The 18,389-nt window shown below is 30.6% G+C and overlaps 1 protein-coding gene across 1 annotated transcript in view; it reads right to left on the bottom strand.

Annotated features, from left to right (window-relative positions):
* LOC111031872 overlaps positions 1-18,389 on the bottom strand; it is a 21,750-nt gene extending 3,361 nt beyond the window's left edge. The window contains exons 1-3 of the mRNA XM_022311984.1: positions 18,181-18,389; positions 7,540-7,977; positions 1,678-2,101 (exon numbers count right to left, since the gene is read on the bottom strand). Of these exons, the coding sequence (XP_022167676.1) occupies positions 1,678-2,101; positions 7,540-7,977; positions 18,181-18,193 (875 nt within the window). The 5' untranslated portion in view covers positions 18,194-18,389. The remainder of the gene's footprint in view (positions 1-1,677; positions 2,102-7,539; positions 7,978-18,180) is intronic.

The raw sequence follows: 18,389 nt of genomic DNA, 5'->3' as shown, positions 1-18,389 counted from the left end.
ATATATTATATATTTCATATTATAAAGGTATGAGATAATTTATGTTATTAAATTGTTTGGCCGCGACTAGAACATTACATTATTTTTGGTCGCCATAAGTGTTCAATGAACTGTAATGGGAGTATATAATAATTGTATATATTTTATATTCACGCACGTAGGCACTGCAGAAATCCTGCACGCCTATTCATAATTAAAATGGTGTGCAATAAATAGAGTACATTAACTTAATAGTTGTCTGACTTAAATGTTTAGTAATTCAAAAAACCGTATACTTCAATAAAGCGAGTAGCAGTACTTAAGAGTTTTATTCCATGGCATCACTGTATTGTCAATGTTACGGTAAAATAAAATGTATTACTGAGAGGGTGGTTGTCAGTGATCTGAGTACGATTTTAATGACAATTATTATTTATTCGCATGATTACATGAATAAAAAGGGCTGTATGCTGGTATCTCAATAATGCAGTTTTTAAAATAATTTATATTACATATTTGCGATTAAACCTAAAGTTTAACTGTTCATTATTGCGACAAGTAAAGTATAAAAAGATCAAGTACTTATTTACAAAAATATCAATGTACAGAATAGTACAGTATATTATATTTAAAGCATTACTATAAACTTGACATAATATATTGTTTTTCTATTTATATTTCATGTAATTTAAGGATGAAAATTTATATCATTGTAGGTACTATTATTTTTAAAAGCGTTTCACGTATGACCTTGACCCAAGAATACTAACTATTTTGCGTTGGTTAAGATCAGAACAACTGTTTATTTTACACGGATAACTGTAAACTTCCTACGCGCGGTTAGCACACGTACCTATACCGCATATTTGGAATAATATTATAGTAAGTAAAATACAGCTAATAAAAGCTATCAATGTTAAGGTCGTATACTAAGTAATACTAAGCATACTATTAATTTTTAGTGTTAAATATTTTATTTTAGGAAATGTGAATAAAAGCTTCACTAGGTAAGTTTATTTAGTAGTTGATTTTTATAAGATTAATTAATTAATATTTTAATGCATATTTCATATTGATATTCGATAATTATGTGGTTTGTGAATTTAGATATTATAGTAAAGTAATAACCGACGAATAACCTACATTACATAAAACGATGTACCTACGATGTATTGAATAGGTGTAAAATAGAACTAGTAACGCCGAAGTATATAATTTTAGAAGGATGTAAGGTACATTACCATCCGACGTTACTACATAATTTCTTAGAATAGTCTGATACATCTAATAGATGAATAATATAAACTGTGAATATTTCCAGGATAATATATGTACAGGTAATTCCGTTTTCATAATCAAATTTTACGCTATACTAATATACAAAATACATAGTATACCTATTATACGTATTGGTACCTCGTACCTGCCACGCGTTATCGAGTAAGACGATTTTTTTTGTTGTATTAGGAATATGTACCGCTGTAGTCATATATTATTATAGAGGTAACAGTGGGCAACGAACTCTACGAGCAAAACCAGTTCCGTTCGTTTGAAACAAGGCGTGTTTGTCGAGTTACGATGATATTATTGTATACCCACGCTACGATTATATTACATGTTATATCTATATTTAAACGCATGTGCACAATGTATATTATACAGGCAGTCGGCTGCGTGTACCGGGTATGCGATTATTACCTGGCCTGTGTGTTCGGATCTGATACGTGTTTCATCCATTCGGCGACGAAGCTGGTCAGACTCCTGACCCACCGCCGTCTGAACGTGGAGTTTTCCATGGACTCAAATATCTTGTCTACCTGGAAATGGCCGTCCTTGTCGATGAATAGCTTCAGGATGCTGCCCAGGCCGCTGTTCTTCCACAGGGTCGTGCCCAGCTCACTGTTTTTGAAATGTTCCCAGTACACGTATGCGCTGCTCAGAAAGGGCGGCAGGAAGGTCGAGGCCCTGGCGTGCCGCTCGTGTTCTTCGTAATCCTCCACTTCCGGATCGTCGGAGTGCTTGTGACCACCACTGAATGCGTTCACCAACACCGGAAGTACGTTCATGAAACCCTCGATCGACGAACCTTGTCCGCCCGCGCCACCCGTCGACGACATGAACCCTGAAAATAACCAACGTAAATCGTTTTTTATTTCGTTCGAAATATTATGTACGAATGTGAAGTATAATTACTGTTCGTATTTTATACTCCCAACTTAAAGAAGATGCGCACACGGAACCGCCGGAACATTGCCATTGTATTATATAATATTATGCAAATGTTACAAAGTTCTGCTTCAAGTAAAAATAATTGGATTCAAATTTTTTTATCCATGTTTTTCAGATCACAACTACTTCGGTAAGTTTATATATTTTGATAATATCCTAAAGAATTCAATACCCACGTCCCATAATATACCAATTATTATAATAGTCATGATTTGGTATGATGAAGTAAACAAATAGTACTGATACTATGATGATTTTGTTTTTTTAGTTATTGATCGAAGTACGTATACATTTATAATTATTTTCATATAATAAAGGTTAACAATCCAAGAAATACCTTTGGAAAATTTTCAACACCATCATCCATCGTAATAATATAAATTATAATCGAGTTCCTATCGGCTATCGTATCTGATAAAACAATTATATTATTTTCAATTTTAATTAAAAAACCGGATCAACAGAGTTTTTGTTGTATTATATAATAACTAATATTATAAGATAATAATGATCGACTAAGTTCGTAAAAATAAGATTAGACAAGAGGTTGTGTAGTTTCAAACAGGTTAGTATATTATTATATCGATACGGTTAGTTTACCGTTGGACCGTTCGACTAATGCGGAATTTTTTGCACGTAAACTATGGGTCGTGTACTCGTGTATAGTTGTACTGCTTGCCAACTACGGTGGAATATAAATGCATGGCCTCAACAACCGTTGTGACTAAACGATACACACCACATTTGTAAAATAGAAATAACGACACTATCCGTACACCTAAATACATCAAGTATAATAATATAGAATAATATTTTATCATTCGTCATTGAATCGATAGCGAATTTTTAGATAAATATTGTCTTTGAAACAAAATCATCTTTGTGATTTTGTTACCAATATTGCTTGTACCAGAGTATTATAGTCGTAATCATAAATACTAAAATACCTCTGAATTGGTCAGGGGTCGGAAACCTTTGAGTGTAAATGAGCCATTTACACATTTTTTTGCAAAATCATGATTTTTAAAGAGTCGCAATAGTTAAGATAAACGAACTATATTTGAACCAAAATATCACATCGGGCAGATAATAAAATTGATTAGTAGAGCTAGTTGTCTGCAGTTGCCACGATATTGCAACAATAAATTGTATCTATACGATTGTAATCACGATCACCTATGTATATTATCAGTACAGCACCGACCACCGAATAACATATAGTATATACATAGGTATATATTATGTTTGTATTTAAAGTTAGTTCATTATTGTTATGTTTATTAACATCTTATTTAGGTACTTATATAATTTAAAAATGTTGTGATATTTTTGTTGTAGTTTATATAAATATTTTTTTGAAAATATTAATCAGAGAATTTAATTTATTTTTCTTAATGAACAATCAATAGTAAAATAATTAAAAAACAATACTTTTCACCACATAATTACGATTATATTAGTTGCCATACGTGTGGCGAGGATGTAAAAAAACTAGTCAAAAAAAGTTCGTAAAGTAATAAGTTGTATACAAAAAATGGTAGGCATCTAATTCGATAAAAAACGAAACTATTTTTTTTGCATTTTTAGATATTATTGCCACGATTAAGCATTATCCAAATGTATAATATTAGTATGTATAGCATATTTTCGGTCTAGAAAATTTCAATTTTCACATGTAATGAAATTTACTGGTAGGTAAGTATCAAAAAAACAGGATACGATCTAAAGAATTTATGCAGCGATATTCAAGAACGAATATTTAACAACATAACCATTTGGAAGGATTAAGAAATTATATAAATAGATAGTGTGTTACGAGATTCTCGAAAAAAATAAAAAATAAAAATTTCAATTTGGTCGTATTTAAAATTTCTCAAGCATCCACAGAATAATGCAAAGATGCACAACAATGTATAGGTATTAATGATAAAAAAAAAAATTAAAGAAGTTAAGTTCGAGCAGTAGAGTTGGAGCAATCCGTATCAAGAGTTCTATGAAAAAAATGAAACTCTTCAGACACCTTTTTTTTGGTATTATATTTCATGTTAGTAGTTACAAAAAACTATTAACACAAATCATTTATTTACATCATACAAATACTTAAACAATTGTTGGTTGTTTAAAAAATGCAAGTGTTCATGCATAATGACGTGTAATACTATCTAATTTAACACGCGTAACAAATGAGAAAAAAAGGTCAAGTACCGAAAATTTTAAAATAAGTAACTATATTATATGTAAAATATATGTTTGGTTTTATTTGCAAAGACCGAACGCAAAGTATACAATATTTATTAAAATCATGAAATTAGAATAATAAAATCTTAAACAATAAACTTGTATCATACAGGTACTATTATAAAAAATGTCTAAGGATTTGTATTAATCTAGTTTTGAATTTTTCAATGATATTGTGATTTACGAGATGTGTGTACTAGGTTTTTAATTTTTTGGATAGGTGATATAAAAACGTTTGCCCATGCGCTAATATACTATACATAATTTATAATATCAAATTATAACGTCTATTTCTATAAACTATCGGTTAACGCCGTTATAGAATGTGTGCCAAGTGTTCATAATATATAGTTAAAAAAATAACCGAGTAACCTAGTTGAAAAAATCTAAATGCAGTGTTAAAATAATAGCGTAAACCACAGTTCCACGGTTCGTTGACATCTGCAGTTGGACCGAAAAATTACACGGAATACGAGACGATTAAGTCTAGAATAGGTATACTTTTATGTGTACTAAATACAACACTGTATTCACAGTTATTCATAATGCTCCAGAGCATATTATCATCGTTGACGTAAACTCGACACAGTCCCAACTCCCAAGTAAATAAGAGAATTCTAAGCTTTGATAAACAAAAAATCTGATATATTCTCTTGGAAAAACAATGAATCACAAATATTATGTTGTATAGTCTCATTTATAAAGATGAGTTATAATGTAACTATGTAAGTATTACCTATAGCCCAAAATAAATTTGAACAATAAGAAAAATTGAATTATGTGAATAATAATTTTTAAAAATGTATCAACTGTTGCTTTGATAAAGTAATTTCATTATATTATTCATTGGTGTCGGTTTCAACTTGGTCAGAAAAAAGCACAGCTCAAAAACATATCAATGAAAAAATAAAATAGAATTAACCACATAGGTATCTTAAGAGGACGCCACACCCGCATGTGTTGTCTCAGTCTTACAAACGCGTAACACACCAAATTTACGCTCAGCAGTTCACGTTTTATGCCGTTAGCTTAAACATTTGAGTAAATCGATCTATTATGAAACTTGATGGTAAGAACTTTATCTCAGTTTTTAAGCGAGGTATGCTTGTATAATAAATGTAAATTGAAAATGCTCATAAGTCATAACTCACTTAAAAACTGAATTATTGTAAAAAACTTCCAACAAAACACAGATCAAGTTCTTAACATCAGGTTTCATAATAGGTCGATTAACTCTAATTTTTAAGCTAACGGCAAAAAGCTTGAACTGCTGAGCGTACATTTGGTATGATACTCGTTTGTAAGACGGAGACAACATATGCGGGTGTGGCGTTCTCTTAAACCTATAATATAATATACAAGCTATTATACGATTTACAAGAAATTGTGATCTGGCCCCTTCCACCCACTAGCAACGCCGATGAGATGTAACTATGTAAGTATGTTTACCTATAAAGTGGCTATAGGTTAACTCGACGAGATTTCAAATTGTCCACATATTAAAAGCATATATAATTTATCGATTTTTAAGACGCATTTCAATTTAACTGATTAAATCGTCGATTTAGTATTTTAGTGACTCACCACACACCAGTTACCACAATGATTATACCTCTACGGATAAACATAAAGCGTTATAAAAGACTATTATTAAACTTGTATAGTAACTATACAACTGTTGTATGTCAAGTCCGGTTTACAATTCGAAGCGATCTATTTGACAACTTGTAGACGTCATATTGTTATTTCCGCTGCATTATAAGTAAGAGGTCACCGCTCTCAATATAGGTACTAATAATAAATTTACGTGATGGGTGATCAAGAAATGCCTGTTGTTGCCATCTCCATCATATAGTTAAGATGTCGTAGCCCGTAGGCATACTGCTAGTGTCACACTCGCACAGTAGTATGTTGGTGTTTTTACAGTATTTACCTACTATAAAGTCAATAAAATACATACGTACTACCATTAGTACTAACCATTTATTTTGAAACATGATTAGTGTACAACACACGCAGTACGCACATTTATATAAATATTATTATTCATTTTAATGAGTGAAAATTTTCAACAAAAAACACACTGTTGTGATGGTGTCGTAACTCGTAGCATTGTGGACATTAAATCAAATTAACATTAATAATATTTTTATAATAAATAGGTATTCGTGTATCTTTTGTCATTAACCACTCGAAATTAACATGATTTACATAAGTAAATAGGTATACTATTGTAGATTACGTAAACAAGCGAACTTCATCATTAACTTCGTATTTTACAAAGGTGTTTTAAGATATCAATGGGCCAAACCTCGAGAGAAGCTGACTCACTGTTTTTTCTTTAAGTATTTATTATTATATCTACCTATGTATATTACTAGCTGATCGTGCACGGCGTTGCCCGTGACAAATTAAAAAATATTCGCGTATTTACGACTTACCCTGTCTTAAACTCCATTAAATGAAAACTACACGTCATATTTTTAACACGGCCATTTGGGTGGTTTTGGCTAAATATAAATTACAAGTCTAAAATCATACACAGTTAGGTATAATAGCTATTTTATTTTATGTAACCAAAGGCAGCCCTATAAAAACAATAAAATATTTGATTTTCGAGAGTTAACAAATCCCTATATGAGGAGGGGTTCCTCTTTAAAATGAAAATGAAAAAATTGGCTACGGGAAGCATTCTTCGGGTATAAACGATAGGATTTAATTAGGAACCAAATTTCAGTACCATAAATGCCTATAGACTTAGCTGCGGATCGCTTATACACGCGCGCACACACACACTCACATTGACACATTGCCTCTTATTAATTTAGATAAAACAATATTGTCATATTAGTTTAAATAAAATATAAAAATGATATTACTACTGAAAAAAAGTCGATCAAGGTTTATATTCGCTACTACAGACGTATATATTAAATATTTAGTTCTGAGTGTGTTGGTATTTAGCTATATATTATATATTATAGGAATTAAGGAGTATAATATATTGTAAGTGCGATGGAAAATCCTGTGGTTCCGGTGCTGCATCGCATGATTTATAATATACTAATACCTATACACCAGAGATGGACTTACCAGAAGCCAAGTCGATCATTGAGCTCCAGTCCACGCCGGGCCCGTCGTCGTTGCCGGACGACGACTTGTCCGCAGCCGAACCACCGGCAAACATGCCGACGAGCTGGCCGATCATCTGTGGATCGACGGAACCCTTGGCGGCCGCCAGACCGGAAACGATCGATCCCAGCCCAGACTTGGCGCCCTCCGTCTGCATGAACGACTGGAGCACGGAGCCCAAGCCAGCACCGCCGCCCTGTCCGCTGGCCAGCGAGTCTTGTAGCAGCGACTTGGCCGCTTCCAGGAACGGGTTTTCTTCGCCATCGTCAACGCCGTTGCTGTCCACTGAGGACGTGACCGCGGACCCGGCCAGCAGCAGAGCTAGCAACAGCGCGGCGTTGAACGGTAACCGGATCATGGCGATGTCCGACGATGGATGGTATCGTTCGCGACGAGGGACTGAAAAATATAGTGAAATACACTGCTTGACGGCAGTAAACGCGACGGAATACTACAAATGCAAATTGGTGGTAATGTTATAAACTTATAAAGAACCGTTTTCACATAGTCGGCACGGCGAATATCTATAGCGAGCTGGGCGATGTGGCGGGGAAGACGTCGAATTGAGGACTGTGACGGTGCGATGTGACCGAATGGCTGACGGACGAGTCCATCGTTGCCGGAACCTAATATTCAGCCCCCCTCTACCACCGCCCCCGACACCGCCGCCACCGATGACTGTAGCGGTTACCACTTCGGTAATGGTGACCGTCTGCAAAAAAAAGAGAGGGTACGCAGGACGCGGACGTAGCGGTAAACTCGACCACGCGCGGTTGGGGGCGGCGGAACGAGTATAAACCAGTTATGGTAGGGCCATTGACATACCGCTGGACTACAACAACAGACCAGGTTACTGGTTATAGCTATTATTATTTTTTATGTTCGACTCGTCATTTTCGTAGAAATGTGACGACCACGTAGGTACGTCGTTAAATATTAATACTGTATATACATTTATATATTTCGCCCGAAATACCTTTTCATCGGAATTCGGTCAATTATTATTATAACATTATTACGTCCAAAATGTTATATTTATTCGTACAATACACTCAACTATATAGTCTACATTACAATATTTTAATGTAAACACTTTTTAATGTAAATGGCAGGGGTCCTGGGGGACTCCACGACTTCAATCATAGAACACCTACAATCTACATCTTATTTTTTTATCATCTTACAACTATTGATATGATTACATGAATAATATTTGTTAAATCGTTTTCATATAGTATTATTTTTGTTTGCAAATATATATTTATAATTTATCATATTGTAATAATAAATAATATCTATTATTATTTTATTTTTTTATAATACTTCACAGGGACATTTTTTTAACAGCTTAACACTTCCAAAATGTATAAGTTTTGATCTGTCATCATTATGACATTATTATGTTTGTCTATCGATCGATCTATATATATATCTTTAATTTCAGTTTGAAACGGAACACTTTTCTAAAAACGTTGATTTATAGTTTATACAATATAATATTATCCTTTATCGTACCACCGAAACATTAGTCAAGATTTCTTATGGTGAGACGAATAAAAGTTACATGCTTGACAGTTATTCTCTTATGCATTCGTATTTTTGTATGGTATATCCAAATTGTTGGACTTGATGCTAAATACTTTTTGTGTGAAAACTAAGAAAAAAAATATTTCAAAATGAGACAAAATAAATCATTAAATTTGAAAATATTATTCATAAATATCGTCCGTGGTTGCGTTTGGATAGGATGATGTGATGATGTCAAGGTCGTTCGTTGGCGTCTCCGAGTGACCTTCTCGTTCTTACTTATATATATAACATATTAACATTACCACATTACTACGCGTATAGTTTACGCAGGGCATGTACCTCAGACCGTCGAAATATATCCTGCATGAACGATATCGCAATAGGAAACTATAATTATGTATTATTAATTATTATGATACTTTTTACTTTGTGCGGGAAAACTTTCAACCAAGGAAATTGTAAGAATTATGTAATTAGATCGATATAATATTATACATATTATGAGATGAATTATATTTGCGTCTCGTGAATGTTATAAAAATAAAAATATATAATATCACAATCGGTATACTGCTGTTTGATGCGCAAAATGTAAGGGTTATATTATTATTTATTTATTACCTTTTAATGCTTTGTAATTTGCATATAGAAAATCGTTCCACATTTTCAATTGTGTTATCCAGTAAATGTTCTTGAGGAATACCTTTTAACTTATATTATCTGCAGTAAAATAATAGTGATACTTTCTCATTATTAAATCGATTAGCTTAATCTTAACGTTCAATTTCGAACATTAATACATTGTTCTTACTTATATTTTTGCAATTTTGGCCAAACTATATTTTAATTTTTATTATAAAACCATTAGATACGTTTCTCAAATGAACCTTACATTAAATAGATCTATTATTAATAATGTATAATTAATAATTATATAATGTACCCAGTACCACGAAAAATTCGAAAAATTTTCTGTGTTATTCATTAATAATACAATATTATAATTTTTTAACAATGTTTCATTTCATTGTATCAATTTGTTTAAATATAGTAAACTAGTAAGCTCAAGATACTCAGGATATCTCTATATACACTAGAATACACTAAAATTGTTTAGGTAATATTATAATATAGCTATACATAACCTACAGCTGTTATATTAAAATGGTACAAACATATTGTATTGATTATTGTTAAAATTAATCAGTCTTGTCATAAGAATTAAGGCTCTTATGTAATTTAAATGATTATCAAGATAAATAATTACTGACTGGGTAGGTATGTGGATTTATTTTAGAAAAGATATTAATTCCAGGGGCGTAATGCTGATAGTGTGAATATTTGAATCACTTTTTATGATTTTCCAATAATGTAAGACAGACATGGTCAAACACCGCTAAAAGGAATGACAATGGACATTGAAACAATTTTCCTTTCGTGTCACAACTATATGATAGTGAGACTGTGTGAGAGGTAAACATTATGTTAATTTTTTGTCTTATCTTCTGATTAACTGTGATTGATCAAGTATAGTATAGCAATAAATTGTAAGTAATGAATAAAATTGAAAATTCGCATAAAATGTTATATAAATTAAAAATTTAATGTTGTATATATTATACAATTTTATGTTTGACTCTCACAGTAAACTATTCAATATATTTGGCCCAGTTAATACAGACAGAGTTAGAGTTTGACATAACTACTCTAAGAGGATGATCCAACATTTTGAATTGCATAATCACCAATCACTAATCATTAGTCAAAATACTAATAGAAAAATGTAGGGCTGTAGCAACCCAGTTGCTTTTATTGATATTACGTACCTAAGCTTTATATTCTTATACAAACAATTAAAATACCTCGATGAGAAGTGTCCTGTATTAAATATTTACTAATAAATAGTAAACATCTGTAAATTGTGTTTGATATGTAAGAAATCGTAGTTCCTGTATAAAATACTCATGGAATCTAGGACGTTTCCTCGAGAGGCCAGTTTAGACCTTCTGAGTTATCTAATAAAGATAAAAGTGATCCTAAGATGATTGGAGTTTCAAATTTGGGTGATTTAAGTGACAATATTAATTTTTAAAAAACTGGAGTATGAAAATCTGCGGCACATGTCAATAATTTGTTTGCTACACCCTCACTTGCTACTGATAGTTACATTTAAATACATACATAATTAAATAGTTTGATTGTTTACAATGGTGTGTGTGTTTTTTTGTGTCCTTGTACACGTTAAGTAGTCAAAATAATGATTCGATTTTCAATATCAGTATTTTATCAGGTGCAAAGTGAATCTAGTTGGTACATTTGGGAGGTCAAAATTTGAAATTCCTCCTATAATTTTCAAAAGCGCAGAAAAAAAAAATGTAAATGTTATATACGTGTGTTCACAAAAACAGGATACAAGTTGTTGCGCATGCGCAAAAGACGAAAGTAAAAAAATTGTTAGTTATTGGAATTTATGATCTAACTGTTCATGTACCTGGCTAACCTACTGCAAACATAATTCAAATAATATATCTATATTCTATAAGGTGCTGGGTAAGATAAGTAACTAAATTATAGAGTGTACTCTGTTTCTGTAGACACACGGTACCTATATTATGTAATATTTTTTATTTATTTATGTATTATGTATACATCGACGCATCAAGGGTATACGTACAGACGCACAGTACATATTTTGATGATGTGTTAAGAATACAAGGTAAAATAAAAAAAAGTGACAAAGCTAAAAAAAATAAGTTAAGATAAATATTAATTAATACAATTTTTGAACTATAGATGGAAAATAACCGTTTGAAGAATTCTTGAATAAAAAGAAGTAATTGCTTGATGCATGTTTAAATAAAAATACGTGTATTTATTTAATGTTCTTTAGTTAATGCTATTTAATAACTATTAGATAATATAATTTTTTTAATAATATAATAATAACATTTTTGGTTTTGCAATTTGTATTTTTCGGATTAGCCGTAGAATTCACTAATCAACCGTGAGATTGCCATGCCACTCAGCGGCCAATCAAGAGTTTAGTGTATGATGCCGGGACCCGGATAGACACATTTCACAGTTAATAGTTTAATTCAATTCGTTGCCACGAGAACAAACAAATCATGTATTTAAATACTACGGAAAATAGCTAAAATGTCCGATGGCTTTGTCGATCAAAAATGTGTTGATTCAACATTGTTGAAACTAAATAAGCTCTCTGAAAACTAAACCCTCTGGTGCTAACTGCATTAAGAAGTATGAGCGCTGTTAGAGAGTTAGATTAGGGATCCACATCCCTTTTCACATTTTTTGTTCAGTAAGTTTTGGAAAAAAATGGCTATTTCAATCCGTTTTGAAGCTAGTAGCTTTTTTTATCAACAGATAAACGTCCGTGGTTCGACCCCTGGCAAGTAACATCATTTTTACATTATTTTTGAAATTTATTTTATTTTTTGTTTTTTGATTAACGTTATATTATATTAAATTACTATTACGTGTTATATGGTAACTATTAATACGTTGTTTATCTTTGCAGATACGATGTATCAGTGACATATTAATATCAAATAGAGGAATATGTAGAAGGAATTTGACGTCAATAATATTAGGCACCTTGTTTTACATTTTCAACTCTTATAGCTATAAAAATTAAATATCTTATAAATTTGTAACTACAAAATAATTTGTATATTTTCAGTTTGATAAATTTGAAATTTAGATATTTATAAAAAAATCTTGCCTATGAATTTTTCATATTTTTAAACTAATATTGCAATATTATGTGAGGAGCAAGATTATTTTTTCAAACTTTTCGACCCAACAAATACAATTTTATTGAATTTTAAAGTTAAGCAAAGTAAAAAATTGAAAATTGAAAAAGTCCGTAAACAGCTTAAAAGCAAGTCAAAATATATTGAAAATTTTATCATATTGTATAGAAAATAATAAAATTAACATAAACTATTAATATATACCTACGGTTAATCATTTTTGAATAACGAAAAAATAATAAAATCGCTCCATGAGAAATCAAGTAATATCCAATGTTGTAGAAATTTAACTTGATTTTTGACAAACTTGTGAGGATTCTTATATTAAATTTTCAAATTTCAAACATAAAAATACAAAATTTTATAAATTCCTAAATCAAAATAATTTTCACATTTTCGTGATTTATTAAAATGTTGTCAACACTTGAACTTTAGACGCTCATAAAAAATTGTAGTGGATTTAACCTCAACTTTTTTAAAATTTTCTTTAACAACTTACGAGGAACCTTGTATCTACGGTAATTTTTTTTAGAGTCACACCAAAAACCAAATTCGGTTTAGAGTAATAATTCCCATTGTTCCTTAATATATTTTTTGTTTTTCTGGTATTTTCGGAAATTACTGTACATTTTTAATTTTTATATCATGAATGCACCACCTAGTTTCACTTTCCCATCGGAAGGTTAAAATAGCTATAAAACTTCAAAACAGCTTGGCACAAAATGGCTATTTTTAAAACGGTTAAAATTATTTATTACATAATATGTAAATATATACAATAATATATGTTGGACTATTGGAGGTTGGCCAATAAGATTCCCTCAAAGATACCATTGACTTTATAATTTCATGTGATGTAGGCACTAACGGGTCACGAATGTTTTCAGAACTACCTGGACCGTATGGGTAGAGCTACTATCCTACACTGATTTTAGTGCCCCAGTACCTAGAAGTATACCTAGACAATCTGTTCCAATTATCGAGATGGGATGCAATAAACTGATGTAAACGCGTCTTCCATGATAGATCTGCTTTGTGTACCCCGTTTTTACCGACCTTCAAAATGATATTATCGAAAGCATAAGGCACTGCAAGAGTTTAAAGAACTCTACAGAGTTCTCTATAAGTCAGAAAATGATATCTTGTCCGTCAATGAGGATGAGAGCGTGCTAGACAACTCGTGGAAAGACGGCTTAGGTGAAACATTGAAGCTGAACTCCAGTCATCACGATGCTGTCGGGGGAGCCGTCAACCAAGTCTCTTCATCCTCCGTTCCTATATAATCATGGGTGCAACGGCAATCACGGTAGATCCTTCACGAAATCCGAAAGTGGTGGACTTCGTTCGGGAAAATTGGAAATTTAGTATGAGGCTTCGGGGACGATAGACTCCGTTCGTCCCGCCGAAATATCAAGTCAAATTGATCTCTGGAGACGGCATGCAGTGGGTCTATTCTGTCTACCAATCAACATTTTAAAATGTATTGTAATTTGTAACAATATTTGATATTACCAATATTGCACGTATGATTTGTAGTACAAAAGACCATGCAGCTAAGGTATGGATGTAATGCTTACACAATTGCTCAGTTGCGATAACACAAAAGAGATAATGTTAACAAGATCAATGATCTATAATATTTATTAATCAGACAGAATCAATGTACAGTTTATAAATGTCGACAATACCTAATAACGAATTATTGGGAATGAAATATTAATATCCCGATTAAAAATATAAAAAATAAAATAAATTTGTAATAGAACAACAGCGATAAATTCTACGTTAAAAGTCTCTAGTCGTAGATATTCTATAACATAAATTGTATAGTTGGTTTATCCAATATCAGCGGTATTAGACTTGATGAACGTGACATAAGTTTTAACAGTTATGTGTTCAACCGCAAACTAATAACTATATGAAATAGGTACATATAAATTGTTTAAAATACCTATATCGGGTTGCACGAACAATCACTAAACATTTAACGAACCGATATTGAGCTACTGGTCCCTTAAACATGATTTAGTGGCCCATGATTGGTCCATTAAATTTGATTGAACCATTAAAATATTAATACATTTTTCATACAACCCGGCACTATAGTATGTTATGGTGCTGTTCAATTATTTGAAGTAATTGTTTTTTTAAATGTCATGTCTTTAAAAAATATCAAATTATTTATTTGATTATTTCTCATTCAAAATAAACAACCCTTAAAATACAATATGTATCTAGTACCTAACCCACAATCCAAGCTAAATCTATTAGTTCTAGATGATTTAGGAGGTACACCACAAATATATAAACAGACAAACGCCAGTTGTTACAGAAGTTTATGTTGCTTGATAATTTTGAAACAGGTGTAAGTACAGAACTATAAAAAATCAGATATTGATATTTTACATAGGTAGGTAGCCAGGTAGGTAGGTAGGTATATAATTGAAGAGTGCTAATGGCATAAAAAGTAATAGACTTGAATAATATTTTCGTACGTAGCAATAAATATTGTATAGCTGACTTTTTTAAGTAGCACCTAAGTAGTATATTGTGTAAATAAATAATTCCAGTCATTTTAAAATTTGAACTCATTCAATATTACGTATTTTAGCTAGATATTTTATGCTTAGATATTTTGTCATCGATGTTTTGATGTTCGGTATTTTGGTTTCATAATTATGGTGGTGACTATTGTTTTTTTTTTTATAATTACGAAATAATATTTAATTTTTAAGTATTTTAAACAAATGTCTGACAAAAATATATGATTTTTATTTAAAAAATAATTTTTCCGAATCTCGGGTCTATATGATCTTTCATTCTTTCACTAAAGTCTCTAATTAAAAATTAAATTTTATAAATGTATAACTGTTTAGGTAATGAATATTATTAATATCAAGTATCAACATCTACATAACTATAAAAACGCTGTAACTACAACGTATTGATAATTAATATTATAAATAAAAATAATGTGTATGAGAAAAAAAATGCAATCATAAATAATAACCTTCAACCTTCCAAAAAGTCATTTTATTTACGACATTGTACTTCCAGGTCAATGGACGATTAAAATACCAACAGAGAATTGTAATGAAAAATATGATAAACCGGTCGGGTACTCGGGTAATCACATAATATTTTCTTGAGTAGGAAATCTGGAGTTGGAAGTATGGAGTTTGGAAATCTTTTCTTTTCACACAAGTTATTATATATATACAGGATGATTCACCACTTCACCAGGCATGTTTACTCTATTTTTTTCCTTAAATAGTTGTTAATTTTACTTAAGGACCATATTATTTTAAAATACTTAGATTTTGTAAACCATTTGATAAGTGTCCTGTGGTGGTATTAACTTTTTTTTTTCAAATCAGCCTTTTTCCTGTAAATTGTAAAGTGTATAGCTATACATTTATTAAATGTGTATGTATCGAAATTAAAAGAGTTGCTTTTGAGTTATTTAACTTTGTGTATACTTATGAACTATGATAATAGTTCCATGACAATAAAATGTTCGGAAGACGCTATGAATCTATGATTATTTGAAAAACATAGTAATTGATATTTTGAAATTTGTTTACCTTTTGAGTATCTACAATGAGCACTATATATTATAGTATAAGATCTATCTTATATTTTTGTAAACCATTTTTAAGGGCTATTATTCTTAGTACTTTTATGTACATGGTAATAACTTAAAAACTGCTTGTTCAAATTTTGATTTAGAATATAAATTACAACATTTTCAAAAAAATTGTCTGCTTAATAACTATCAGTAAAAAGTTAAATAAAAATTTTGATTTGAATAAAAGAAGTTTGTACCACCATGACATGGTATTTATTAAATAGCATATATACATTTAAGTATTTGATAATGTGGTAATTATGAGTATACTAAAAGATTCCAAAAATCATAATTTTAATGAAAATTATTATCAAAGGAAAATATGAGGACGTGCATACTCGGCAAATCACTCCGTATAGGTAGCTGTTATCTACATTTAAACAGCTGCTACCTATTGAAATATTTTGCTTTATTTATTATGTTCCATTATTTTTTCAGTAACTTTTTTTATGAAAAACTTGGTCGTGATTTTGATATTGACCTCATTTCAGTTGACAAATTAATAGAAACATCTACGAAACGCGGTGCTGGAGTAATTGTGTGGAAAATTGTGAAGCGTTTACTATGATGAACCATGACTATTTCAAAAAAATCTAAATCGGTGTCGGGATCGATTATCGTTTATATCTATAGTCAACATACATTAAACATACAAGAAGTAGTGTTTTAATATGTACAGTAGAAGTGTAATAATTTGCCTTTAAGGCCATATAAAATATGTAGGTACCTACGTTTTATTTTTTGAAATAAAAACATCAAAAGTCATTCTTTTAAAATATGTAATGAATACAATGAATGCATTTTTCCAATATTTTTAAATTCTTATCAGATCAATAGTATTATATTTTTTAGCTTTTGATCGCAAAAAATTTGAAATCCTAAAAGCGATGTACTAACCCTTTACAGTTGTTTAATTTTAAGAGATTTGTAATTTGTTTCAAGTTCAATATTTATATAAAATTATGTTTATTGTAAATAGATATAACACAATATTTACTTATGGTTGTTTAAATAAATATAAAAGAAAAAGTTTACTAAACCTTTATTTAAAATATCGGTGATCTTTCTGAATAAAATATCTGTTTTCGACTTTGATGAAGCTTATTTTACCTAATGGCTAGTGGTATTATTTAATCTGTGTCATCCTTGTAATTTATTATTATTGATCTATTATGTGACATCAGAAACTATAACCATTACTTAAAAGACTAATATGACACAAGTGTATTATATTATTTACAATTCTGTGTAAACAATTTGTCATCCTTCAAAATCACATTTTATCAAATATTTCATATTTTACTATTTAATGCATTTGGGTTTTCTTGACGACCAAATCCTTTTTTTATGCTCAATTTAATTCCTGCTAAGTACCTGTGTATTTAATCTACTATGTATTTACTAAACTGAAATAACTTAATTCCAAACTATTGTATTTTTGTGTTATATTTATGGCGTGTAAACTTAGCCATGTAGGTATATTTATTATTTTGTAAATAAATAAATATATATATACAAATATAATATTTGTAATATTACAATTACAGATTGTCTTAAGGTTTTGTAACTTCAACATAATATTGTTTATGGTTTATCGTATGACATGTATTGAAAAAGTATCAATTAAATATATTTAGTTAGTTAAATTTGTGTTAAACACTAAACCCTTACCTGCAGTCTTCATGTATAATTTAATTTATCCATTATAATTTGCCTTTTTTCTCGACACATAATTCTACTTTATTGACAGTTGACACACATCGATTTCATTCAACTGTTTACTCCTTTAAGCAATTACTAAATTCTATGCATAGAATGCTTTTTATATTACAGTCTGATAGTCACATGCGTCGTACACCGCGCGCACTAATATGACTGAC

The sequence above is a fragment of the Myzus persicae genome, unplaced genomic scaffold (genome assembly GCF_001856785.1).
Source record: "Myzus persicae strain clone G006 unplaced genomic scaffold, MPER_G0061.0, whole genome shotgun sequence".
Classification (NCBI taxonomy): domain Eukaryota; kingdom Metazoa; phylum Arthropoda; class Insecta; order Hemiptera; family Aphididae; genus Myzus; species Myzus persicae.
This window is presented reverse-complemented; position numbering and strand designations above follow the sequence as displayed.